This window comes from Xyrauchen texanus, chromosome 21 (assembly GCF_025860055.1).
Source record: "Xyrauchen texanus isolate HMW12.3.18 chromosome 21, RBS_HiC_50CHRs, whole genome shotgun sequence".
NCBI classification, from domain to species: domain Eukaryota; kingdom Metazoa; phylum Chordata; class Actinopteri; order Cypriniformes; family Catostomidae; genus Xyrauchen; species Xyrauchen texanus.
The window spans coordinates 22684878-22712692 of NC_068296.1; the positions used below are offsets into that span (position 1 = coordinate 22684878).

The 27815-nt window shown below is 40.9% G+C and overlaps 1 protein-coding gene across 2 annotated transcripts in view; it reads right to left on the reverse strand.

Moving 5' to 3' along the window:
• Positions 1–10772: 10772 nt before the first annotated feature.
• Positions 10773–27815, reverse strand: part of LOC127661865 (E3 SUMO-protein ligase PIAS1-like) — a 33301-nt gene continuing 16258 nt past the window's right edge. The window contains exons 2-14 of one of the 2 annotated variants that reach the window (XM_052152798.1): positions 22460–22904; positions 19273–19357; positions 18953–19000; positions 17539–17629; positions 17087–17221; positions 16844–16949; positions 16316–16389; positions 15669–15829; positions 14286–14407; positions 13987–14176; positions 13654–13793; positions 13526–13566; positions 10773–13405 (exon numbers count right to left, since the gene is read on the reverse strand). In XM_052152798.1, the coding sequence (XP_052008758.1) occupies positions 13088–13405; positions 13526–13566; positions 13654–13793; positions 13987–14176; positions 14286–14407; positions 15669–15829; positions 16316–16389; positions 16844–16949; positions 17087–17221; positions 17539–17629; positions 18953–19000; positions 19273–19357; positions 22460–22904 (1956 nt within the window). In that variant the 3' untranslated portion in view covers positions 10773–13087. Of the gene's footprint in view, positions 13406–13525; positions 13567–13653; positions 13794–13986; positions 14177–14276; positions 14408–15668; positions 15830–16315; positions 16390–16843; positions 16950–17086; positions 17222–17538; positions 17630–18952; positions 19001–19272; positions 19358–22459; positions 22905–27815 lie in introns of both variants that reach the window. The other variant, XM_052152797.1, reaches the window with a different exon arrangement.

Here is a 27815-nt window from a genome sequence, read left to right on the forward strand (position 1 = left end):
TGACCGCTTTTCAGAAGTCCAGAAAGCCACCCAAGCCATGAACCTCTTCCTGCCGCGTCGCGCTAGCTCCTCTGCAGGCCGCCCATGTGACCAGCCTCCTGCACGAGCCTCTTCACAGCGCCCAGCTCAACAAAGTCAGACTTCTCAGCGTCGACAGGGCAGCCGACCTCGATCGTGCTCAGACAGCCGCCGCAGACCGCCGCCCCCCGTGGGCCTCGGTCTAAGGTTGCGCTGAAACCTGAGTAACCGAAGTCCTCCTAGCCTTGTTGAAAAAACGGCGGCTCAGTCCGCCGCGGCGGACCACCGTCAAAGCTTAGCCCCTGTCAGTCCCCTCTCTCAGGCTACTACAGTGGTGGATTCAGCAGCCAACAAGCCGGTGATACTGCCCGCTTGCCTGCACTCAAGCGTCGTTTTCACGGCGACCCAAAGAAATCTTGTAAAGAGCAAACATGCCTTATGTGTAGAAAATGTGCCCACAATCCAGTGTTCACCTCTACACACAAGCATTACACTTCCGTGTCCCGATCAGAGCCCACTCACATAAAGCGGACACAGCCCGCTCGAGTGTTAGAGTCAATAAGCGCGCTCACGAATGCGTCGCGGCGTGCCCATTCTCTGCCCGCTCTGTCACACGGCCAGCAAACACTTCTCTGTATGTAAGTCCGTGCCCGTGACTATGCTTGCGCATCACTTAACAGATGTGACTCTTTCCCCATTCACCTCAATCGGGAAGTCACTCACAGAACAGCCTGTCCCTGCTGTCTGCGAGCAGTCATGCATAAGCACAGTAAGCACGCTCACACATTCTGTTCAGCGCGCTGTGTGCAGCAATCATGGTGATTTGGCCATTCACCCTCTAGCGTTACGCTTCAAAGCATGGGAAGCTATCCCAGGGATATCCAAATGGGTGTTAAGCACAATAAAACAGGGCTATTTGCTACAGTTCGATCGCCGCCCTCCCCGCTTCAGAGCGCGGCTCGAAACTATTGTGAACACGGAAGCAGCCTGCATGCTTCGTTCAGAAATTGCAAACCTTCTGTGCAAAAGGGCCATAGAGAAAGTGCCACCTTCGCTGAGCGAGTCGGGGTTTTACAGCCGTTATTTTCTTGTTCCCAAGAAAGACGGCGGCCTCAGACCAATATTAGATCTCAAGGGTTTGAACAAGGTGCTTGCAAAATGACCGTTCAAAATGCTTACAATCAGGAAACTCCTCGCGCATACTGCGCCAGGGGACTGGTTTATCTCTCTCGATCTGAAAGATGCCTACTTTCAGATTCAGATAAATCCCGTCACAGGCCATTCTTGAGATTAGCCTTCGACGGCCAGGTTTATCAATACACCGTCCTTCCGTTCGGCCTGTCTTTAGCACCCGTACTTTCACGAAGTGCATGGATGCGGCGCTTCGCACCCCTGCGGAGTCAGGGCTTGCGAATTCTGAACTATTTGGACGACTGGCTGATTATGGCACAGTCACATCACGGAGCTTCTGTCTCACAGAACAGTTCTCCTCAGCCATCTGAACAGTTTGGGTCTTGCAGTCAATTGGACCAAGAGCTCACTACAGCCCAGTCAGGCAATTTCCTTCCTTGGAATAGAACTAGACTCTGTGGCAATGACGGCTCGCTTATCTACACAGCGCGCGCACCGTGTTCAGCGACTAGCCGCGTCCTTTCAGATGAACAGCCTCACGCCTCTGAAAAAATTTCAGAGAGTGCTAGGTTACATGGGCTCAGCCGCAGCAGTACTTCAGCTGGGTTTACTGCGCATGCGCCCGCTTCAGCATTGGCTAAACACCCGCGCGTCTCTCCGGGCTTGGGCCACAGGCCGCCAGCCGATCAAGGTGACTCAGACCTGTATTTCAGCTCTGCAGCCCTGGACAGTGGTCGAATGGTATCAGCGGGGAGTGACGATGGGAGCTGTATCTCGCCGAAAAGTCATCTCGACAGACGCGTCCAACATGGGTTGGGGCGTGGTCTGCGAGGGCTCTCCGGTTTTTGGCCTATGGTCAGTTCAGGAAAAGCTCCTTCACATAAATTGTCTGGAAATGATAGCGGTCGAGTACGCGCTTGTGCGCTTTCTCCCGGTCATTCAGGGTCACCACGTCCTGGTCCGTTCGGACAACAGATCTGTGGTATCCTACCTAAACCGTCAGGGCGGTGTCAGATCCAGGAACCTCTTCCATCTGACGAAACGCATACTGAGTTGGTCCCAGTGCCACCTGCGCTCGCTGAGGGCGACGCACGTGCCAGGCCACCTGAACGACGGCCCAGACAGACTGTCCAGAGACAATATTCCTCCAGGGAATGGTCCCTGCACGCTCAAACAGTCCAGAAGTTATGGCGCATATTCGGCAGAGCAGAGATAGACCTCGTTGCGTCAGAAGAGAACTCTCACTGCCCAATATTTTTCTCGAAGCGAGGACGCAGCTGGCCCAGGACTGGCCCAACCGCCCGCTTTACGCCTTCCCTCCCGTCTCGCTATTGCCACAGGTAATGCAGAGGATCAGGGAAACGCGTCACTCGGTGCTCCTCATAGCCCCGCGTTGGGAGAATCAGACATGGTTCCCGGAGCTTACGCAGCTGTCACTGACAGCGCCGTGGCCCATCCCAGTGAGAGCAGATCTCCTCTCTCAAGCTCGCGGCACGATCTGGCATCCCCACCCAGAGTGCTGGGCGCTGCATGCGTGGGTGATCAACGACTACCCGTCGCTCTGCCAGAAGGGGTAATAAACACCATCATACATGCTAGAGCCCCTTCCACGAGAAGACTCTATGCGTCAAAATGGTCTGTGTTTTCAAAATGGTGCACCGACAGAGACCTGGACCCACTTACATGTGGGGTGTCGTCGCTGCTCGTGTTTTTACAAGAGCTGCTGGATAAGGGCAGATCCCCATCCACGCTTAAAGTGTATGTGCATCCGATAGCATCCGATAGCGAACGCGACGCCAATCTCCTTTGCCCAGTCAGAGCACTGAGATTGTATACTGCGCGCTCCGCCTCTTTCAGACGCTCTGAGCAGCTTTTCGTTTCATTCGGAGGGCGCACCAAAGGTCTCGCCGCCTCGAAACAGACACTGTCTAGATGGATAGTGGACGCTATTGCTGCCGCATACGCGTCAAAAGACCTGCCATGCCCGTTGGGCATTAGGGCTCACTCCACTAGAGGCATGGCCTCATCATGGGCATGGTCCAGCGGGATTTCCATTCACGACATATGTGTGGCAGCGGGCTGGGCTTCCCCCTCCACATTTGTTAGATTTTACAATCTGGAAGTGCCCACCCTGCAGGCAAAACTACTAGCGGTTTAATACGCTACAGCTCCCCTGGTGAGCTGCACTGATGGGACTCATTCCACACAGACCGGCACCGCCGCTCTGTCGTTCCCTTCCCACTATGTGCTTATGTATTACACACACACTGGCCCGCACTCTTGCCGGCCAAATATTATTTCCCCACTCACAAGGGCTCCCCCGGGTCCCCCCACCCCTGGGGCTCATGCAGTGGATGCTTGGCGCGCACGGCATTGACAATGAGTTCCCGTAGCGTAAGCTAGCTTACGCAATACGAGAGAACCTCTCGTAAGAGAACGAATCGGTTACCTAACGTAACCTCGACTTTCCCTTCATTCAATGAAAACCAGGGTTCCAGCCTACGAACTATGCTTATATGCACTCTAGCCACGCCCATTTTGGCGGGCTTTGATGCAGTAAGCACGCGGACGCCTCTCATTGGACGCGAGTTCGCCCAAGTTCGTCTATAGGCTGCAGCAGTTGCCGCAGAGCAACCAATGAGCTCGCTAGCTAGCCCGCTCAAGGTCTGCAGTTGCTGCACTGCGTTGACAAATGATACAAAATTAAGGATAATTTTTTGGCTTCAATATCTCAGAAAAGATTAATCTTTCCCGTAGCGTAAGCTAGCTTACGCAATACTCGTTCCCTCATCTAGAGAGAACCGAGGTTACGTTAAGTAACCGATTCGTTTTAAATTTTAAACTAAGTAAGTGTTAAAGATTTTGTATGAACTGTAAGATTAATGACAAATGTCTTTGAAGTCCATCCTGTATTAACTGCAGAAATTCACATAGATGCATTGTCCTTGTTAATTGGCTGATGAAGGTTTTTTTTTTTTTGCAATTAATTGATAGACGATGTATTCCATTTCAAGAGTGTAGTCCATCATTAGACCAAGGTGATGCAGGGAGAGATCAGTGATGTGCATCGCAGTCCAACCTGGCTGGTAATTTCGGTGAGGTTTATCCTAAGTCCAAGGTTCAGACAACGGCATATGAAGTGTACCATGTCTTATGGTTGGAGTTGGCATCAGTTCATCCTCTGAAGTCCATCATAATAGACTGAAGTGATGTTTGGCTGGCAACGGCTGCTATTAGTCATCATTACACAGTGACACATAACAGCCAACAGTTGTCCAACACGAAGCAGGAATGGAGCTGGATCCAGACAGGTTGAGACAGGGAAACAAATAAAATAACTACAGTGTTGTGAGGTTCTTATAATGAGGCTCATGAGGTTGCCTTTCTGGCACAATGGATGTTGATGTATCCCACTTTTAGCCCAATCACATTCCTCTGTAACTATTAACAATCCCTATAGAAAAGATTATAAATCAGAAAACACAGATAGTATCCCTCTACAAGGCACAGGGACATCAGGGCCTCACCTGAATGCTGGGCATCTGGAAGAGACTTGGGCATAACATGGAGCAAAATAAATATACACACAGAAAAAAAAAGGACAAGGCTATTTTAGATCTTAATATATTAATTGAATGTAGAGAAATTAATGACGGATATAAGAGACCTAAGAATAGCCTATGTATACCTATATATCCTTGAACTTCTGACCTGGGTCAGACATAACACACATATGGTTGTTTTTCAGACACTGCAAAAATAAAATTACAAGCATAAAAAATTGTTTTACAACTATTTGTAGGGCTGGGAGATAAAACGATATCGATATACATCACGATAAAGAAAATCCACGATAAGCTTTTGAGGAAAAGCTTGATATTTACTGCGTGTTGCTAAAACACAAGAAGTTCGGCTTTCTCAGGCTGCGTTTCCACTGGGGCGGAGTAAATCCGCTCAAAGGCGATCACAGCGCTAGGAGAGAGCTTGCTCCGCACCACTGCCAATCCTACGATCCACCTTGCGAGCATGACGTATGGAGCCAGAAATATGACAAAACAATTTGAATTAGAATTGTGTAAATTTGAATTATAGACTTTTGAATTATAAGTAATTGCCACACTTATAATTCATGCCAAATTTTTTATTACGTTGTATTTTAAATAGGTTTGAATTTGAATTTTTTAAACTCCAATCCTGGACATTTCATATTGAACCAAATTGAATAATTTTTTTATGGCACAATTTTATAAACATGTATTTTCAAACAGCAAATTTTTGGTTCTGAATTCTTACACTGTAAATATTCCGTTTAAAAAAAATACAGCTTCAAGTTTACAAGATGAAGAACAAATTCAGAACACCAAATTCAATATTCTAAAATTCAAGATGAAGTCATTCTAAGATTCTAGATAATCATAAAAGTTTAAGAACCACTTCATGGTCAGAATGGCGACCTTTTTAATCATGCTCGGGCAAGAGAATTATTGCACCTCGACCTGTAATTGGCCAAAATACTCCGTTTGACTTTTCCGAGACCCTCTACTCTTCCCTGTGGAACACGGAATCTTGATCTCTGACCCACTTTCTGTAGATCTGAATTTCTGCAGTTTGAATTTTTGATGTTTTGTCATTATTGGTTGTTTGATTCAAATGGGCAAACAGATACACAATTAAAATAAGTTCAGTATGTGACATGCATTTAGAAGTATATCATTTACATCAAATAATCACTTATTAATGTCTGCATTTCAAAACAGCAATACAATAATAAAAATTGTGAATAAAATGTAATTTTATTCACAATTTTGCATGTTTTAATATTTAGAAATAATTGGGATCTATTGTTGTTTTAAAAATGTAGTTTTGATACATGCAATATTATTAAAGAATTAACTTCTCAATTTAGCAAAACATGACATTATTTTTATATGGATGCATTTCTGTCGCAGTACGCTTCCTGCATTGACCTCCAGATTTCTGAGAAAACCTCATCAATACAACAACAGCAACATTTGACATATTTTTTCAATTTTCTTTCTCAATGCCATTCTTGTAAGAAAATAGATATAAATGGATTTAAGCAGCTGTTAGGCTAAGCAATCGGACACTGGGAATAGGTGAAGTTGAACACTGCGGTAAAGTTAATTTTACGTTTGACTTTTGTTGGATTTTCGGGTTCATATACAGCCGTGGCCAAAAGTATTGGCAGTGGCATACATTTTGTGTTTCCCAAATTTTTCTGCTTGAGTTGTTGTGGTGCTGATTCACATTGTTTCTAGATTATTGTGCAGAGTGATCAGATCTTCATTGACCAAAAGAATTTACTATCACAAAAACCCAAATTTCACTGTTTTTTGGTCCTGGCACAAAATGACCAGCCAACATAATTTCACTAATCATAACAGCAGCACCTGGTAAAGTGTGAACAAGTACTAGTCAGGTGAAATCACTATCATTCCGATTGGATTATAAGAGCAGACTGTTTGCTATAAAAGGAGGGAAGAAATGCTTCCAATCATTGTGTTCTTGTTAGCAATGGTTACCTCTAAAGAAAGATGTTCAGCCATCATCGCTTTGCATCAAAATGGCCTCACATGCAAGGAAAATGCTGCAAAGAATAATGCATCTGAAAGAACCATTTACCAGATCATCAAGAAACTTCAAGGAGAGCGATTCAACTCCAGTGAAGAAGGCTTCAGGACGTCCCAGAGTGTCCAGCAAGTGCCAGGACCATCTTCTCCTGAGGAGTCAGTTACAGAATCGTGTCACCACCAGTGCAGAGCTTGCTCAATATTGGCAGCAGGTTGGTGTGAATGCATCTGCATGCACAGTGAGGCGAAGACTTTTGGACAATGGCCTGGTGTCAAGAAGGGCAGCAAAGAAGCCACTTCTCTCCCAAGAAAAACATCATGCAGGAAGTACAAAGATTGGACAGCAGAAGACTGGTGCAAAGTTATTTTCTCTGATGAAGCCCCCTTCTGACTGTTTGGGACATCTGGAAAATCGATAGTCCGGAGAAGAAAAGGTGAACGCTACCATGAGTCCTGTGTCGTGCCAACAGTGAAGCATCTTGAGACCATCCATGTGTGGGGTTGCTTTTTATCCAAGGGAGTGGGTCCTCTCACAATTCTGCCCAAAAACACAGCCATGAATACAGAATGGTATCAAAACGTCCTGCAAGAGCAACTTCTGCCAATGATCCAGGAGCAATTTGGTGATGATTCGTGCATTTTCCAGAATGATGGAGCACCATGTCACAAGGTAAGAGTGATAATGAAGTGGCTCGGAGATCATTACATTGAAATTTTGGATCAGTGGCCAGGCAACTCCCCGGATATTAATCCCATAGAGAATCTGTGGTCAATCCTCAAAAGGCAAGTGGACAAACAGAGGCCCACAAATTGTGATCAAATCAGAGCACTAATAAGGCAAGAATGGATCACCATCAGTCAGGATTTGGCCCAGAAGCTGATATCCAGCATGCCAAAGCGAATTGCAGAGGTTATGAAGAACGGGAATGTTTTTGCCAATAAAAGCCTTAAAAACGTATGAAATGCTTATCATTGTTTTCCAGTATACCATAGAAACACATGAAAAAATAATCTACAAATACTGAAGCAGCAAACTTTGCAAAACACAAAATTTATGTCACTGCCAATACTTTTATCCACGGCTGTACACATTAAACTTCAAGACAGCTTGACCTAAAGATGTCAAACCAACTGCAAATTACTCAGAATAGTATTCCCTCTATTGCACAAGGCTTAAACTCCCACAAATAAGCAATATAGTAATTTGCAGTTGGTTTGACATCTTTAGGTCAAAGATGAGGGAGAATGAAATAACCTCAACTGTCACAGATTAGGTGACATGAATCATTCGCCTTGAATGTCAGCTAGTCAGACTCTGCTTCCTCACAAATCTCAGAAGCAACAAACGGAAAGGATCAACATGGACAGAACAAAAGCAACCACAGTTTTCTGCAGATGATAAAAGTCCAGCCAATACTGACCGGCGGGAAACTTCAGTAAACAGAGGTTCTCCCCAGCCACGTTTGAGAACGTAGACGTCGGAACACAAACAACGCTCTTACCAACCGTAGTAAATTAGACAACGAGGTGGACCAATAGCATTGGTCTCTATGTGCAGCCGGCTGTGAGATGAGCGCGCAGGGGCCGTCTAAAAAGTGCAACACCGAAAAGCGATACAAAACAAAAAAATGCAATAACTTTGCGCTTACAAAGTGTAGTGTCACCAAATTCACTTCACACATAAGTGGTCTCCTGTTGGTTACACTACAAAAGGCTTTTGCATAATTTTGGAGACATTTTATTGGGAAATACAATAAATGTCCTCTTATGCAGTGTAGTACTATCCAATTACTTCACACATCAGTGGTCTCCTTAAGCTGCATACACACTGCCAGCGACTTTGTCGCTGCAGGCTGCCACTGGCTGGCAGTGAAGTCGCTAGTGGGCGTTCCCACTACTGGTTGCCTAGTAACGTTTATAAATGACATTCACGGATGTCATTCCATTGCTGTTGACAGCAAATCGCTTTTCTTGCCGCTAAAACAAACATTTTGGAGGGAAAAGACTAAATATAAATGGAAACAGTACATAAAATGCTTTATATCAAAGATGAATGAGAAACAAGCTGTGCTCTTTGTCATAGTGGCTGTTTATCTGCGGCGAAAACGCAAACGCCGGTCTGTCTGGGTCCACAAAACCATTCAATCTCGGAGTCAGCAAGGCGAGTACCACCGGCTGGTGCAGGAGCTGCGGCTGGATATACCATATCCATATCATAGAGCACTGGAAAATTGCAAACATCAAGAATTAGCCTTTCATCCATCTTTCCGTTACTGCAGGAGCTGAGAGAGAGAAGGATCACCCGTCTTCTCTCCTATTGGCTGTCACTTCCGTTAGTCGCTCTTCATTTGAATAAAGCTGAACTTGTCTCAACTTTGTCGCTTCGCTGGACACACCCACATCTAGTCACCAACAGTCGCGACACCTCGTGTCGCCGGAAGTCGCTGTGCTCTCATTGAAAATGAATGGGATGGTGTCGCGTGTCGCTGTCTCGCGCGGTATCGCTGGCAGTGTGTACGCAGCTTTAGACACTTAGTTTGGAGAAATTTGTTTTTGCATAATTTTGGGGAATTTTTCATTGACGTGTGACGTGATCTTGGTGACACTACTTTGTTTAAGAGTAAAGTTATTTAATATTTTTCCCAATAAAAATTCCCACAAATTATGCAAAAGCAAATTTTTGTAAACTAAGTGTTGTAATGTAACCAAGTTAAGTCAAGTCAAGTGGTTTTATTGTCGTTTCAACCATATACAGTTAGTACAGTACACAGCGAAATGAGACAATGTTCCTCCAGGACCATGGTGCTACATAAAACAACATAGGACAAACCCAGAACCACATGAGACTACACAGACTAAACAGGAGATCATTGATGTGTGAAGTGATCTTGGTTAGTCCCAATAAAAATTCCACAAAATTAGGCAAAAGCACTTTTCTCCAAACTTAAGAGGAAATGTATTGAATCCACAAAATTATGCAAAATGCCTTTTCCCTAAGTGTTGTATTACAATCAACAGGAGACCTGTTGCACTTTTTAGACGGTCCCTGCATCTCATAGCCAGCTGCTGCACGTAGAGACCAATGCTATTGGTCCAGCTCGGAGACGACCCGTTTTGATGAAAATTAGGTTGTAGGTCGTTGTTTGCCTTACTACAGTTTGAAAGAGGCGTCGTTTGAGTTTTAACAACGTTTCGCGAGAGTTATTGATCCGGGAAGTTCGAATCTGTGAGCAATATCGAGTGATGCTCATAGCGAGGAAGACACTGGCGTGCATGTTCATCACAGTGACACTATAGCGGTGTCCACCGCCCAAAAGGGCAAAGTCATGACGAACTGGAGGTCTGTGTTAGCTAAATTCATTATGAAGAAATTAATGGTGGCACTCTGTTTGCAGTAATTCGCTCTCATGAGAATCACAATGCATTTCCCTATCAAACATATTGCGCACACGACAATGTACACACCACGGAGATCATTATCATCAAAGACGGGCTCCTGTCCGCGGTCACGTCAATGTCCTGCAAGTTTCCAAATGTGACATGACCCAGAAGAGGGTTTCAGCTGAACACCTCGGTGCTGTTGAAAGTGTCACCCATAGTTCAGCATCCAACACGCTGTGACCCGCGCGCGCTGTGCTCAGCCAGTTTCTAATTCCATTGAAGACGGTTTTGTGCGCTTATCCTAAAATATTCAGAGGGGCAATTCTTTAACACACACGCTATGGTATAACCCACCAATGAAATGCAAAGACTGGCTAGACTTTTGACAAGTATGACAGCAGAGGGTCAATAGCTTTGTTCACTAATGCATTTAAACATTGAATCAGAAGGGAGAATGAAAAGAGTGGCTGACCTAGTTCAAACCAATATGGCGGTAATCAATGGCATCTAATCAGATGTAACTGATTGTCTATCATTGTTATTGCAGTTTCAATACACTGAACATATAAAAATGATTTGAATTATAAAACCATGTCAAAGAGCCCAAAATCCATATAAGACAGAAATGGAAAAGATTTAATGTATTGGTTTTATTACAGCTAAATCGCTCTCTACATAAACAAGTAACATTCATTAGGTAAACAATGTATCCCAATTCAAATAATAAATAATTCATATAATATTTTATATAAACTGGTATTGGTTTTTCCAGTACATAAAGGTTTCTCTCATAGCGTAGCATACAGTTAAGAACTTAAGGCCGAGAGTTCATGCTTGCCAGTTACTGGTACAGCCGACTGTCTAGTGGTATACTTCTAGGAAAGATAGATGTGGGGATTCAGGGGGCACCTGAAATTCATGATTTCAGTGCAAGAAAATGGCAAATGGTGGCTATCTGAAGTCTGTGCCAAGTAACTCAGCACAAATTAATCCAATTATGTTATTTTGAAACTCAGTTTAACATTTGCTCTGTGACAAAATCACTTAGAAATATTAATTTACTAAAGTTAGTGAACAGTTCTGTTCAAGTTACTGTGATTAAAAGTATGTGCTAACTCTCATCAAAAACCCATTACAATCCAATGCATAGGTCATTCAAAAATAACTGAGCCAGAGTATATGGACACTGAGCTGGCTTTTATCCTTTAAATTGTTTAATTTCAACAATAGTTGGACACAGCCAGTAAGATTGTGGAATTAATGCCTCAGGTGTCCCATATAGTACAAATATGAGAAAATGAGACAATGCCAGAATTAGATAATTGTACAATGCAAAGCAAGTGTTAAGAACTCATGAAATAATTATGAAATAAATGCAAGACAGTAATGCATGATCGAACAAATAGTAAAAATATAATATATAGATAAAATAAATAAATTCAATTTTATACAGACAAAAACAGACAGCACATATTATGTTGAAATAAGGTCACCTTCTAAACACACTTTGAAAATCTGTAAAGCTCAATTAATAGACTCAATTATTATGGTTGTATGATGGTTCAAACTACAATTGATTTAAATCTTGTTGTAGCCTATTTAGGCTTTTGACAGTGAGGCTACACAGACCTTGAGAAAAATGACATTTCAAAAGGAACATGATGCTCTTGACATTTAAGATGGGCCATTCAGAGACAGAGGACACCAGACCGAAAAAGGATTCAATTTAGGCGAGTGCATGTAGCCATACCTTAAATCAAGATTTTTGCTGTGCTAATGACAAACCAGGAACTCGGGGTATTCTCATCTGATTCTTTCCACTTACAGACATTTAATTTATTAACAGAAATGAGTGTATTCCTGGAGATCTAGACAAGAAAGATTGATCATCACAGTTGACAGAGTCAGAATGCAGTAGATCCATCAACATCCTCTTCAGGAAGCTACATAATTTTATTTAACCAAAGATAAATCTAGATCTAAATAGATCAAACCACTTAATTGAAAAATGAATTGCAAAAAGCAACAAGTGTATAATAGTTGGAAACTAGGGAATAGCTTATAAAGATGAGGCTAACATGTAAGCTTTAAATTTAAATAAAGTTTCAATTTAAAGGTCTGCAGGCATGTGGTGTTACACCTCGGAAATGTTCCTGTCTCAATGAGGTATGCAATAGTGTCTGACATTTTCAGCGCTAATATTGTGAGCCTCACCTAATCTTTTGAGGGTTAGTCCAGACAAGCAACATCAAATGACTTAAGATTGTGAGAACCTGAGTTCACCTCAGGTAATAACCAACAAATCTGGAAACTGATTTCTTTAAACATAACTCCACTTTATGGATACTTAATGTGGTAAATGATGAGGAGAATGTGCGAATGAAATAATACGTGACCTCTGTTGACTCTTCAAACATGTCGTGGCTAGACTCTGTGTTGATGTAAGGGAATGCTTCTGTACACCATACATCCAACATAACTTAAAAGCAATAATAAATTACCTGCACAGGATAATGGCATTAAATAATATACTGTTCCCTCATCGTTGAAACAACGGCTGAGGGCAAGAGTCTCATGCCCAGACATGAAAAAAATTATTGTGTCTGAAATAATTAATTGAGGTGAAATAAAATAGCAAAAAAGTATAAAAGGTACCTATTAAGATAATCACAGAACACAGGGGGCAGTGAAAAACATCTTCAGTGTACGTGGAGAAAATTCCGACTGAAGTCACTGACTGGTTAAGCAGCGTCCTATTGTTTATATACAAAAGTAAAACTGAAAATAGATTTTTCTTCTCTGTACACAGCAATTTTATTCTTCTCTTTACAAAAGTCTTGGTTCTTTTTTTCCATCCTTCCATCTCAATAATTTCTAAATCCTATCATTGAGTCCACAAGGCTGCTTCTCCACCCTCCAGCTGTTTGTAATGAAGTCTAGTCTGTTTGTGGGGTGCCCCAGTGTGGTCAGTCCAGTGAAATGACATCAGGGATGGAGCCGTATATAACGGAGGCGGCAGCGTCAGGCCGTGAGCGAGAGGCATTACTGTGTGGGTGGCTGTCTCTCATGCTGCTGGAGGACACCAGACTGCTGCTGCTTCCACTGCTACTGCCTCCGCTCCCATTGGCAGGGACTAGCGAGCTGCTCGCAGGCGTCCCCGATTGCTCCAGGAAAAGCTGGGAGGAGCCATAGGGCATAAAGCGGTTCAGCAGTAGCTCATGGTCATCTGATGCTGACGCGGAGGCTGAGGCAGCGGCTGCAGCAGCCATGACCATGTTATAATGCTGCACAGAGGAATGAAGAACAACAATGTAATTAGACACATAATGTGATTAGATGTAGACACTCATTTTTTGCTCATTTTGACACTCAATGCTGCCCTCTAACAGTGATTTGTTGCTCACCTGGTGATTGTCCCCTTGTAAAAATGAGAAGAAATTCAGATCTGTAGAAAAGAAAGGGGCTGATCATAATTTTTTTTCCAATTAAGTAAAAATAGGCAGTGCTATAATAGTGGAAATTATGCTGATACCTGACAGGTCACTGGGTGTGTGGTAATAGTGACGGTAGTCCTGGATGAGAGGAGGTGGTGGAGGGATATAGTTTGTTTCCACTGGAGGCATGCTGGGAGCTCGTGCCAGTGGAGATGCCTGATGGTGCAGATTTAACACCCTGCAAATAACAACAATTTTTAACAAACCACTTTAAATGCAATTAACAAATAAATGCTCAAATGATTATATTGTTCTCCTGGCCTTTTCTTGATCCATTGCACACTTTATTACATGCATATGTTCAAATAACACTTCATTACATAATATGAAATCTGCTATTAGAAAACAAAACAAAAAATATTGGTCCTTACCCTTTGCTGGCAGGTGGGGAGGTGGGTGATAGGGATGGACAGGTTCTTTTAAGTGGAGGCTCATCATTATCATCATCATCCTCATCGTCTGAGGAGCTGTCCAGCGTCAGGTCAATAACCTCCACCTTGTTACTGCTATTGCTGTGGGACGAACTGTTTCTGTGGTCTGACACAACCGACTGACAAGAGTCTAAAAGACAGAAGCAGCATTATTAAAAAAAACCTGAGTTTAAAAAGTAAATGGACTACTTCAAGGTTATACAACATTAATGTCTAGACCTAATGTCTACCTTCAATACCGTTTGACGAGGCTGACACTTCCTGTACCACCCTCTTGGATCTCATAGGAGCCCAACTGCCATCCTCTTTAAACTGGATCTCATCACAGTCCAGACAACTGCTCAGAATCTCCATGAATAATCTGTACACACACGCAAGAAAAACCTTAAAAATTAAAAAAAACAAAAAAACAGGACTTCAATATGAAAGCATGTAAGTAGTTGATATGAAGAGGAGTCGTGTGACAAAACAACATGGCGCCGATCACAGCGGAGTTTGTATTTGGGAGAAACGGCAACAAAACTACATCTGGTAAGAAACCTAAGAAAACTCTAGTTTCATCCGATATGCTATTTTAAAAATGTGAGCGATTTATTGTGAAACGCCACGCTGTTGAACACAATGACCACTATAGTGGACATTAACTCTAGTTTTTCCATTAGAAATCCTACATTTACTGTGCATTATCACATTGAGAGAAACATTTTTTTTTTTTTTCCAGAGGCTTTATATAGAGTAAGAGAAAATAAGATGTATTTTGAACCGTTTTGAGACCAGTGCAGACAGACAGCTCACTGGAGGTTAAGTCATTCACTAAATAGCAAAGGAGCATCCTATAGCTTTCCTATGCAGCTAAGTGCATTCACTCCTAAAATCTGACCAAAAGTTCAGTTTCAGGCTGCAGATAATGTTTAGACCACTCAACATGTTTGGCAGACATGGGACAATGATAATCAGTACATAGATTCAGAATGTATAATTTTATTTTAACAAGGTTGACAGTGATTGGATGACGCTGGCCATTATTTTGAATCAGAATTATTTATGCTAATTCTGATATGATGTCTGTAATGTCTCAAAACATGAATAACCAAGACTACTGGAAACCTAATAAAAAAAAATTTTAAACGAAAAAAAACAATTTGACTTTCTATGCTTGGTATTACTTCAAATTTTAAAACTTGTCCACATATATAGGCATTAATGTATATGAAAACTATTTGCTCTCAAAAAATTTTGTGCATGTTTATTAGGTGCTACTAGTAACATATAAAAATGCTCGGGTTTCAGGACATTAAACAACATATTACGAATAATATTTTCTCATTACTATGCTTGAAGCTTTTATTAAGTCATCTTATATGAGGAACATTTGGATATGGAATATTTGTACTTGCACTACACATTCACTTGTTCACTACAATGCCACTGAACTAGTAGTGAAGGCACAAAGGTGGTAAAATGGTAAAAACTAAAATAAGGTGACCAGTTGCAGGACCTAAGAAATACAACAAGCAGTAAAAATTAAAGCTAAAGCTGAATATATGAAAGCTATAAAATAAGTTTTTGCAGGTTTCAGATGGTCCACAATCGCATGAGTAAAAGGTGACAGCAGCACTGACCCGTCAATAATAAGATGCTCATATGGGGCTTTCTTGTCGCAGACCGGACACACCCATGTGGGTTTCTTCTCATTCATCTGTATATAGAGTGTAGCATCAAAGCACTGCAGGTGTGAGCAGGTGAGTGCTCGGCAGGGAATCATCAGCCGCATCTTCCCAAGCTGTGCATTTACACACAGATAGATGCACGCACGCGCATGCACGCACACGCGCACACACACACACGCGCACACACACGCACGCACACACACACGCACGCACACACACACACGCACACACACACACACGCACGCACACACACGCACGCACGCACACACACACGCACACACACACGCACACACACACACACGCACGCACACGCATGCACACGCACGCACACGCACACACACACAATGTTAGTATACATTATAGGCACACATACTGATTTTTAACTTGGTTAACCTTACAACTAAATAATAAAATAACTGAATTGATAATGGAACACAGTAAGGAAAGTCGGAATGTCATATCCAGGGCTGAGTGAAAAGAAACCGAATTTCATTATTATGACACAATGATTAATGCAATCTTTTCCAAAGAAACATAACAAGGTTGAGCAGTTGGCAGAGAATAATGTCTTTATTCTGGATTGAAGGTCCATTACACACCGGACAGAGCAAGGAGACTCGCAGGCTGGTGGTGGCAATCTCACTGTCAGGGTCAGCAGTAAGCTTTTCTTTGACTGAAGAGGAAGCACAAGAGACACAACCGTATAATGTTGAAAGCTTTCGAACACCAATGATAATGTCATTTTCTCAGGCTAGAATTCACTTCACTTGAACAGCTCTTAGGCCACTTAATGTTTTTGTCTTAAAACACACTGATTTTACAACGTTTATGTCTCACATCCACACTGGAACAGCGAGGGAGAAAAGGGAGACTTTCAAAAATGCTCTCCACAACCACAATTATATCCACCCATGGGGGAAAAAAGACATAGTTGGAAAAACATGTTAATTTGCAAGAATAGTTGCAGGTGCTAAATGGGAGTAAATATAAAATCTATGTTGGAGGACAAAATTTTTTTATACAAATTTAAGTAATTATCTAACAGAATTTTCCACTTGTTCGGGTAATATTCAGCCTCACAAGGGCGCAAACACCAATTCACACATTATAGCTCAGAGGAAACTTACTGAGTGCTCTAGAGTGGTCTGGGTTTCTAATGCCTTTCGATCGTAATCTCTGTAGCAAAACTGTGGAGGACTGCTGTCGGACCAGGTAAACTGCCATGGAGTAACTCTGTATGGACAAAAAAGGGCTTATTAGAAACCCATTCTGAAAACCATGATGGTGGTATTTCAGTTTTGATGAAGATGTCAAATCAAGAAGCATTCTAAAATTTCAAATACAGGTTCACAGGGAGACGTGTTCATTACCCTTCCAATTTCTGACGTCCACGACACAACGATGGTGTTAGGGAATGTTGTAGACAATCTAACCAAGGAGGTAATGTTGATGGGTCTGCTAGGTCGCTTTGGCTCCACTCCATTTTTGGTCGGAGGAAGGTATCCCTAAAAACAACAAAAAAAGCAACCAGTTACACAGCCAGCATTTGAAACAACAGAACTTTATAAATGTTTAAAAAAAAGTTTGCAAACACTCTTCTGTCAAATTGCCTGTTTTCACAAGGATTGTTCTAGTTGCACACTAAACAGAGGGCTGGTAGTGACAACTAGAATATGCTGCAAACTCTATCATACTTTATAAAAACAAGACTGTATTTAAAAAATTGCTTCGTTATATGCTATTATTTGCATATAACTGTAGAAGTTATGGTAGAATTGAAATTAGCCTGTTGATGTGTGACCAAAAACAAAAACAGACTCACAGGGAGGTTACAGGGTTTTCCATTCACTTTCACACAAAGATTGGGTGGGAAATGGTCTTCCTGAGGACAACTTGTCTCTGATAAGCAAAACCTAAAAAACATGCATTGAGATTTTTTTTTTAGGAATGTGTGGGAAAAATTTCCAAGACTCTCAGAAACCAAAACAGAAAGATGGGGGTATGTTATCTTCAGCACAGACAATCAGAAACTATATACAATACATACAAATATTTAATATTTGCATTAGCATGCAGATTACATTTTTACATTATAACAAGATGTTGTGATAACTAGTGCTGTCAGCCGCTTAAAATATTTCATCTTCACTTATCACATGATTTTTCAAAGTGAATTGCTATTAATCGCAGGTTTTGAATGTGCTGAATTTTGACTGTATGCATGTATGTATATGTGTGTGTATATATATATATATATATATATATGTGTGTGTATATATATATGTGTGTGTATATATATATATATGTGTGTGTATATATATATATATATATATATATATATACACACACACACACATATACATACACACACACACTTCCCGTCAAAATGCATTTATAAAAAATTTTTAGCAAAGAAAACAAAATAATTTGTAACAATAATGTTTTATTAACATTTCCCAAAAAAAGCTTTCCACAGTATATAGATAGAAATACACTAAATGGCACCAATGCAAGTAACATTAAGGTTACGTTTTCATTACAATGGGCATTAAATCTCTTAAACCCTCATTCTCCTCCACAATATTAATCATAGCTATCCACTTTGCTATAGCACCTGTGAAGCCGCATTTACATCATTCATGCCAAATTGAACTACAAGTAAAAAGTGCATGCAAAAAACATCTTGTTTTGCTTTTAGCACTGGCTTCATAATTATACTTCCTCATACAATTATACTTCATCTGAATTGCCCAGTAAGACGGAAGCATGATGCGGCACCGGGGAAACCTTGATGCTTTTCACAGGTCCCATTTGGGTTTGTTTTGTATCAAAAATATGGTTAAGTGGGCCTTTCTCCATCACTTGATAACTGACATGGAAAAACTGCTGTGTGTGTTTGTGGTGTGTGCATCAGTGTAATGACACCGGACACATTGCAAGGTTATGCCCCATTCGACCAGTGTTCATAACACACGGAGCCGAATAAAATGGCAGAATTGAATGTGAAAATTAATGCGTTAATCACATTAAAGCAAAATTAACACATTAAACATTTTTTATTAATTGCATGAGTTAATGTGTTAATGTTGACAGCTCTAGTGAACACAAAACAATAACAAATAATGGTGCAAAGAAAAAACACATTTTTGTGATTAAGTAAATATTTAGCCTATCTCTTCCAGACACTGTTTTGTAGAAGGACTGTTTAGGTTGAAGAAATTGCTGTATTATCATACCTCAGCTGTACTTGAACGGTGAAGTCACATTTGGTCCCAGAGATGTCCCTGTCGAGACAAGAGGGAGGGAGAGAAGGAATGTGTGAGAGTGTAGGAGGGAAAAGCATACCAAACATTCTGCAGAACTACTTAGGCACATTTAAAGCACCAAAGCCCTTTGATAAGCACAAGTGAAGCACTGTGGCCTTCTATGCCATTTTAAATTCAGCATCTTTTTAGTTCTGATGATGAAACTGGCTGAAGTATCTTATTTATTCCAAGCTAGAAAATAATTGGGACACATTCAAACATTGTTATTTAATATCCCTTTACACACTTACATTGAACTGCTGATCTGCTGAACTTGCTGAGGCGTTAGTGCAAACGCAAAACATGTTTCCTGAAATCTTTGATTATTGTCTGAGGCTGTAAAGCAAAACAAGAGAGAAGAGAGTTGGGAAAGATGGAATTAAAGCACCACTAACATCACAATATCGATAAAAAAGACAGAAGTGATAAAACTTGAAGTACAATAGCTCTATGAAGGAAAGGTTTCCCAGGCTGAGCTGGTGACAGACTGTGGCATTTACATGTTGCTAGTGTAGCACAATGGCTATATATTTACATAAAAAAATCTTGAAATAAGTTAAAATTCATTAAAATACCAAAGCTAAGGATGGCCCTCTCCTTCAAGAATTTAAGCTTTGTGATGGCACATTGTCTTCTATATTTCATGGCAGCATCCTTGACTGAGCAATGAATGAGATAGCATTTGAAAGTAAACTATACTTAGCAGTATTGTGAAAAATCCAGCAGTATGTTAAGCTAATGATCTCAAACCGGTAGCAATGTTTCAGACACAGACACAGGGCTGCTGGCCTTTTTCTTTGGATCAACTTGAAACACTTGCAGAAGAGTTTAAAGCCTAACTGTATAACAGAGCCAAACATTACTGTGGCTTACATAATCCAATCTCATTAAATGAAGGGTTTCAGGAGCGAGCTATAAAGGAGTGAGATAAGAGGAAGCTATATCTGCACCTCTACAGATGCTCCATACCGCATGATAGCTGAACTCAATGACAGAGACCTCTGACTGAAATGAGAGGTGCGATTTCCTAAGACTGACCACCATGTGAAGAGGCAAATCTATTCCACTTGACGGGGAGAGTTTAACATCAAGAAGCTGGAAGATGATAAATCTTTACTCTTGAGGAAGGAGAGGCATAGAGCAAATTCTCTGGTGCACAAAAGACTCGACTGGAAACACTGGTTGCACTATCAACTCACAATTCAATTTAAATTCTGCAATTATTGTCATTACAGTGCAAGGTATTTAAATGTGAGGGGGATTGAACTTGTTGTAAAAGAAGGACCATTGTGTTTCCTGGAATTCTTATGTATTGAAGAGATGCTTCAGAAGCAATTTCATGTTATTCTGTCCTATGCATGGAAAAGCTGTTATTACTTAGCAATTTGCACTCAAACTGAACTCTAAGTCTGTTTACAGGGAAATACAATTTGAAATAAGGTAACATGGCTCCACACTCAAAAATGAGCATAGCCGTAGTTAATGGTTATTGTTCTTGATTCAAACTGCCACACAGTCCCCCAGCAACATATGAAAACATTGCAACATTTGTAAGGAATCAAACAAAAAGTTCAGCCTGATTGGTTCCATACATTGACTTTGGGTTCCAACTTTTGCAGTCATGACCCTTGAAAGCATATTGAAAGGATAACATTACTGACTTAAACATAATTTTATAAATGTCCCAAAGTTAGAGGACTTGGCTAAGTAATCCAATCATCTGAAAATCAAGCCCAAATCTAGAAAAAGGTTAAGACACCAACTCAAAATAAACTGTTAAGAAGAGAACTTTAACAAAGCAAAAACAGAAAAGCTATTGTATGGCTCCAGAACAACTTGCAATGTAGTGCATTGGGGTGGTAGATATAACCAAAATCTTATATCACAATATCACTAATTTTACATGACGATATAGTTACATTTTTTAAAAACATCTAAAAATACTGGTTTAAAAATAAATATATCATAATGCCTATTTTCTGAATAATCCAGTCATTGAATTAAATACTTTATTAAACGAAAACTACTTATTAGATAATTTTCTCTTTATTTGGATCTTGACATAGTAAGAGAAAAAAATAAGAAAAATTAAAAAACAGAACATAATTGGTGGTAATCAAAAAGTGGTAATCAGCCTTACTACAATGCTACATTTCACATTTAATTCTGATGTTGACTACTATTATTATTATTATAAAACTTTCCTCAAGAAACTTGACATCTTCTGAAAGCAATGCATCAAAGCAAATAATTAATTCCTTCCCATCCTTGATAAAATAATAATAATAATAAAAAAGAAAAACACTTCATTAAGCTCTTTTAAGTCATTTCTGTAGACAATATTTGAGTATCTGAAGGCAAAGCTGGTTTGTTTTCGAATATCTAAACATCATTCAAACTGAATTTTATTAAGGGTGATGACGTATAGTTTAAAAACTCAGAATGACAGAAATTGTTGGCGCATAACATAATAATTGTTTTAGCTGATTTCCTCATCAGTGTTGGTTAGAATGTCAGGCTCTCTCGCTGTTTGAGATGTTTGTCTTGCTCCATAGTGCTTTAAGGTAAAAAAACCCCTCAAAACTCCAATGGGTAGAATTCCAATGGGTCATGCAATTTTTGAGGTTTGTTGGTGATCGAGAGAAACCAAATTGAGTAGCGTAAGTGATCACATTCTCTGCGTTCTGTCTGTGGAGCACAATCTGGAAGCCTGCTGGAGTGGACTTGTGTGTGAGATGAGAAGCATATTTAGAAAGCAAGAAGAATTTAATTGAATTTGCTTTAGCGGCCAAAATGTCGCTTGGGCAGCTGCTGAAAAAATTTCAGTACCTTAAAAACCCTGTATCTTCAATTCTCTCAGTCTCACGTGAAGTCGCCCACTTCCTTCTCAATTACTCCGATAGAATGTATACCTGTTACGTGAATAGAACGAGGTGCACATCTCTTGCCACGCGGTGACAATTTTGCGATACCACGATACAGACGGTAATCCAAAATGTATAGCGGTTGCCAAATTTCTACAATTTTATCATGTCTACTTGTATATCGCCCACCCCTATAGTGCATAGTAATATTGTGGAATATATACAGTTGAATGGACTACTTTTATGATATTCTAATTGTGTTTGTATTTTTGTTTTTAGTTTTTTGCTGTTTTGAGCTTGATATCTTCCGTGAAAAGGACAAAAAGATATATAATAACAGAATATTCATTTTTTGAGAGAACTATCTCTTTAACAAAGCCTCTCAGTAGTACTCCATGCTAAATGGCACATCCATTCCACTGACATGCCCTTTTATTATTAGCATCAGCAGGATGACTAAATATAGCATTGCTGGCCTTTGTCCAATCTGATAAGCCATAAATCACTTTGAAGAGCACCTCTATGTTTATATTAGTGGGAGAGGAAGGCTTCAAGAGAGGCCCATGTTACTCACCTAAACTTGTGGGCCTGATCAGCTCATCAAGCACATCGTAGAATGGCAGCCTTTGGAGCTTAACGTCTGGATGGACTGGATGAAGGGTGGAGGGCAGGTGGGGCAGGCCAAGCTCATGCTTTGGCCCAAGCAGTGTGACAGGTAGTAGAGAGGGTGAGCCATGCCCATCAAATCCCAGCTGGGTTAGGCTGGCAGCCAGGCCTGCAGAAGCCCCTCCAGAGCTGGAGTGAATACCAGAGAGCGAGAGGTCTGTTGGGGACACCATCTTTGTTGGGAAGCGCCGACGATAAAGCTCCTTGATCTTCATTTGCACGGCGGGGCTGCAGCCGGCTTTTAACAAGTGTATCGCTTTGGTCAAGAGTTCATGTTTTCGTCCATGCTTGTTGCGGCCTGCATATCCCAGAAGAACCTGAAGCTCTGAGACGCGGAGGCTCATCACCATTTGCTGTTTTAACAGAAGACAAGAAAATTATAATGCACATTATGGTGATTTCTCCCACATTTGTAACTATCTCAACTGTTTACTCTGTAATTTGCACATTATGTAATGCCTTTTGAAAATGTGTACTAGGGCTGGGTGTTATGGCAATATATATCATGGAAAATGTATAAAGTATCAACAGGGAAAGGTTTTACAATAACATTTATTGTAGTATGTAAATATTTGTGTGACCTGGCTGCATGAGATGCTGATTGTGAGAGAGGCTAATTAACAAAGAGAAAGATGAACACACAGAACGCGGGACAACTCCGAAACAAGCGAAACGGTGGAGAAGGATTTTTTTTTTTTCACATTCTTGGATGAGTGCTCTTTCTGGGGACAGAAAAAAAGTGTGTGTGTGTGTGTGCACATGTGAGAGGGAGAGAGAGAGAACCTCAAGTTCCTATCATGTTGACACTTTTACAACTGGTATTATGATGCATCTCGGGTGATCCGATCACATGTGGTGAGACACATCGCTGTTTACACCTGGTCACTTAAATGCATCTTCTGTGATCACTTGTGTTTGGATTTGGAGGGGAGGGTCTCGGTTTCATGATGACATACATCAATCACTATGTCAGTGTGTTACTGCATGATATTAAAACACAACAAAGTCAGAAAAGACAAAGCACAACAAAATGGCGCGCTATTTCTTCCAGATGCGGTTGAAATTTGATCTAAGCACAAACGCAAAATGTCGAGCAGAATTATTATTATTATTTTAGTGGATTACCTCTATTAATGAAGCTTCAGGTTTTCGTGCTTGTCATCTGTGTTGATATCAGACACATTGTAGAAGATCTGTGAAGTTATCGTGATTGTGTATCTATCCTTTTTTTTTTTTTTCACTGATCGGACGGTTTAGTTTTAAAGCCGCTCTTTACAAGATCTTTACATTCTGAGAGAAAATAAGAGAGAAAAGGCAAAGAGAAGGGATTTGGATTGAGTAAAGTTTAGGGCTGGGAAAATGTTTTATTCTGTTACAAATTGCGTCTCCCTGATAAAAAACGATTTATTTTTAAATAAATCTAGGAAGCTCTATTTATGCAGAGTTCCACATAAACAGATTTACTCTGAGAAGTTATGTCTACTTAATTCTTTACATTTAGTCTTTTAACGCACTGCTGCTGCAGCCATCAAAGCTCCATCTGTTCACTGTCGTACGTCAAAATCCTCTACTATGATCGGTGTTCCCATTATTATGCATAAAAGTTCATTTGAGAGGTGTTGTGGAGAGTATTGGTCAGAAGTCATTCTGCAGATTCTGTCAGACACTGTTTTAATACATAGTTTAGCTGTAAAAAGGCTTACTAAACTATTGGGTGAGGTAAACTACATGTTTTTGCACCCCCCCGCAGTTTTTATAATCTAACAGCCAGGGTATTCATGCACAGTGGCAGGTAATTTCGCACAGTTACCCTCAGCTGTCGCCAAGAAATGTCACTAGAAACAAAGACGCGTGCTTGAAGAAACACCTGATTATATTTTGAAGAACAGACGAAAGAAATGCCGGCAAAGCATGTTTGATTTGCTCTTTTGATCAGAAGTTTATTTGAGCTTTGGCGAGATCACACGCAGCTCGATCGTGTCTCGTGGAACACAGGCAAATTGTGAGTTCTTGGAGAAGTTTGTAAGAATAAAGTTGTCTATGAGAATGCTGCATAGGATCTCAGACTATCTCAGGATGCATATGCAAATAACATGCAATGACACTGGGGACATGGACAACAGGTGAATGTTCATGTACAGTGCATCTGTAAAATATTTACAGCGCTTCCCTTTTTCCCAAAATTCTACAAAAAATACCTCATAATGACAATGTGAAAGAAGTTTGTTTGAAATCTTTGCAAATGTATTAAAAAAACCACATATACATAAGTATTCACAGCCTTTGCTCAATACTTTGTTGAAGCAGCTTTGGCACCAATTACAGCCTCAAGTCTTTTTGTGTATTATGCTACAAGCTTGGCACACCTATTTTTGGGCAGTTTCTTCCATTTTTTTTGCAGGACCTGGTAACAGTGATATCATGTAAATATAGGGACAATAGCTACAGTATAGGGCAAAAATGGTCAACTTAGGCAAATACTGAGACAGCAAGATGGTTTTTTTGAGTTACAAATTAAGATAATAATAATCACTTCAGAAAAGGGTGTACAATTTCCTGTTAATTTGATCACATTTGGCATTTCATTACATCTCAAGTATTCTATAAACATATTAATCTCCATTGTGATTGGAACAGTCAAGTTGAGCCCACTTTGAAAATGTTTCATAACAAATCTATTCACCCCACTTAAGGTAAACTATGTTTTTATGGGGCCTTTAGCCCCTGCAACAGGTGGGCTTTTTACCCCAAATACGGTCTCATCATTTATTGGACATTTATAAAAAAACTTTTTGATTTAATTAACTTGGAGAAAAAACTAAGACACATTTTATTAAAAGTATTTTGGCTCAAAATAAATTTGATAATTTCAGGGATTCTCACATAAATTTGACAAAACGATCAGGACATTTTTGCAGTTCATAGTGACAAACAGGTGTTAAGGACGGTACTGTGGTAGTTTTTGTTGTCGTTTAGTGTTTTGGGAGAAAATCAAATAAAAATCAATAGTAACAGTCAGTATCTGCAGCTGCAGTAGTCAAGTCAAGTGGTTTTTATTGTAATTTCAACCATACACAGTTAAGTACAGTACACAGCGAAACGAGACAACGTTCCTCCAGGACCAATGTGCTACATAAAAACAACATAGGACAAACAGAGAACCACATGAGACTACACAACTAAATAAAATACCTATATATACCTACAGTGGGTACGGAAAGTATTCAGACCCCCTTAAATTTCTCACTCTTTGTTATATTGCAGCCATTTGCTAAAATCATTTAAGTTCATTTTTTTTCCTCATTATTGTACACACAGCACCCCATATTGACAGAAAAACACAAAATTGTTCACATTTTTGCACATTTATTAAAAAAGAAAAACTGAAATATCACATGGTCCTAAGTATTCAGACCCTTTGCTGTGACACTCATATATTTAACTCAGGTGCTGTCCATTTCTTCTGATCATCCTTGAGATGGTTCTACACCTTCAATTGAGTCCAGCTGTGTTTGATTATACTGATTGGACTTGATTTGGAAAGCCACACACCTGTCTATATAAGACCTTACAGCTCACAGTGCATGTCAGAGCAAATGAGAATCATGAGGTCAAAGGAACTGCCTGAAGAGCTCAGAGACAGAATTGTGGCAAGGCACAGATCTGGCCAAGGTTACAAAAAATTTCTGCTGCCCTTAAGGTTCATAAGAGCACAGTGGCCTCCATAATCCTTAAATGGAAGACTTTTGGGACGACCAGAACCCTTCCTAGAGCTGGCCGTCCGGCCAAACTGAGCTATCGGGGGAGAAGAGCCTTGGTGAGAGAGGTAAAGAAGAACACAAAGATCACTGTGGCTGAGCTCCAGAGATGCAGTCCGGAGATGGGAGAAAGTTGTAGTAAGTCAACCATCACTGGAGCCATCCACCAGTCGGGGCTTTATGGCACGGCGTTGCCCGACGGAAGCCTCTCCTCAGTGCAAGACACATGAAAGCCCGCATGGAGTTTGCTAAAAAACACCTGAAGGACTCCAAGATGGTGATAAATAAGATTCTCTGGTCTGATGAGACCAAGATAGAACTTTTTGGCCTTAATTCTAAGCGGTATGTGTGGAGAAAACCAGGCACTGCTCATCACCTGTCCAATACAGTCTCAACAGTGAAGCATGGTGGTGGCAGCATCATGCTGTGGGGGTGTTTTTCAGCTGCAGGGACAGGACGACTGGTTGCAATCAAGGGAAAGATGAATGCGGCCAAGTACAGGGATATCCTGGAAGAAAACCTTCTCCAGAGTGCTCTGGACCTCAGACTGGGCTGAAGGTTCACCTTCCAACAAGACAATGACCCTAAGCACACCGCTAAAATAACGAAGGAGTGGCTTCACAACAACTCCGTGACTGTTCTTGAATGGCCCAGCCAGAGCCCTGACTTAAACCCAATTGAGCATCTCTGAAGAGACCTGAAAATGGCTGTCCACCAACGTTTACCATCCAACCTGACAGAACTGGAGAGGATCTGCAAGGAGGAATGGCAGAGGATACCCAAATCCAGATGTGAAAAACTTGTTGCATCTTTCCCAAAAAGACTCATGGCTGTATTAGATCAAAAGGGTGCTTCTACTAAATACTGAACAAAGGGTCTGAATACTTAGGACCATGTGATATTTCAGTTTTTCTTTTTTAATAAATGTGCAAAAATGTGAACAATTCTGTGTTTTTCTGTCAATATGGGGTGCTGTGTGTACAATAATGAGGAAAAAAAATGAACTTAAATGATTTTAGCAAATGGCTGCAATATAACAAAGAGTGAAAAATTTAAGGGGGTCTGAATACTTTCCGTACCCACTGTATATACCAAAATAAAGTGCACGTGCAAACATGTGCAAAAAGTACGGGACAGTACAAGAAATTTCTAACAATAGGCACAGTGAGAGACAGTGCAGCGCCGACCAGTACACAGTAGTGCAAAAAGATGACAGTTTCTAAAAACGTAAACATAACATAATATGAGATCGTGTTCTATGCACATAGCAGTTATTGAGGTAGCAGCCAGGTATAAAGTGACAATGAATTAAAGTGCAACTCTGGACATGTGCAAAAGTTGGATGGTGTACAGGTGTGTGTGTGTGTCAGTCCTGTCCCTGAGTATTGAGGAGTCTGATGGCTTGGGGGAAGAAGCTGTTACACAATCTGGCCGTGAGAGCCCGAATGCTTCGGTACCTCTTGCCAGATGGCAGGAGGGTAAAGAGTTTGTGTTAGGGGTGTGTGG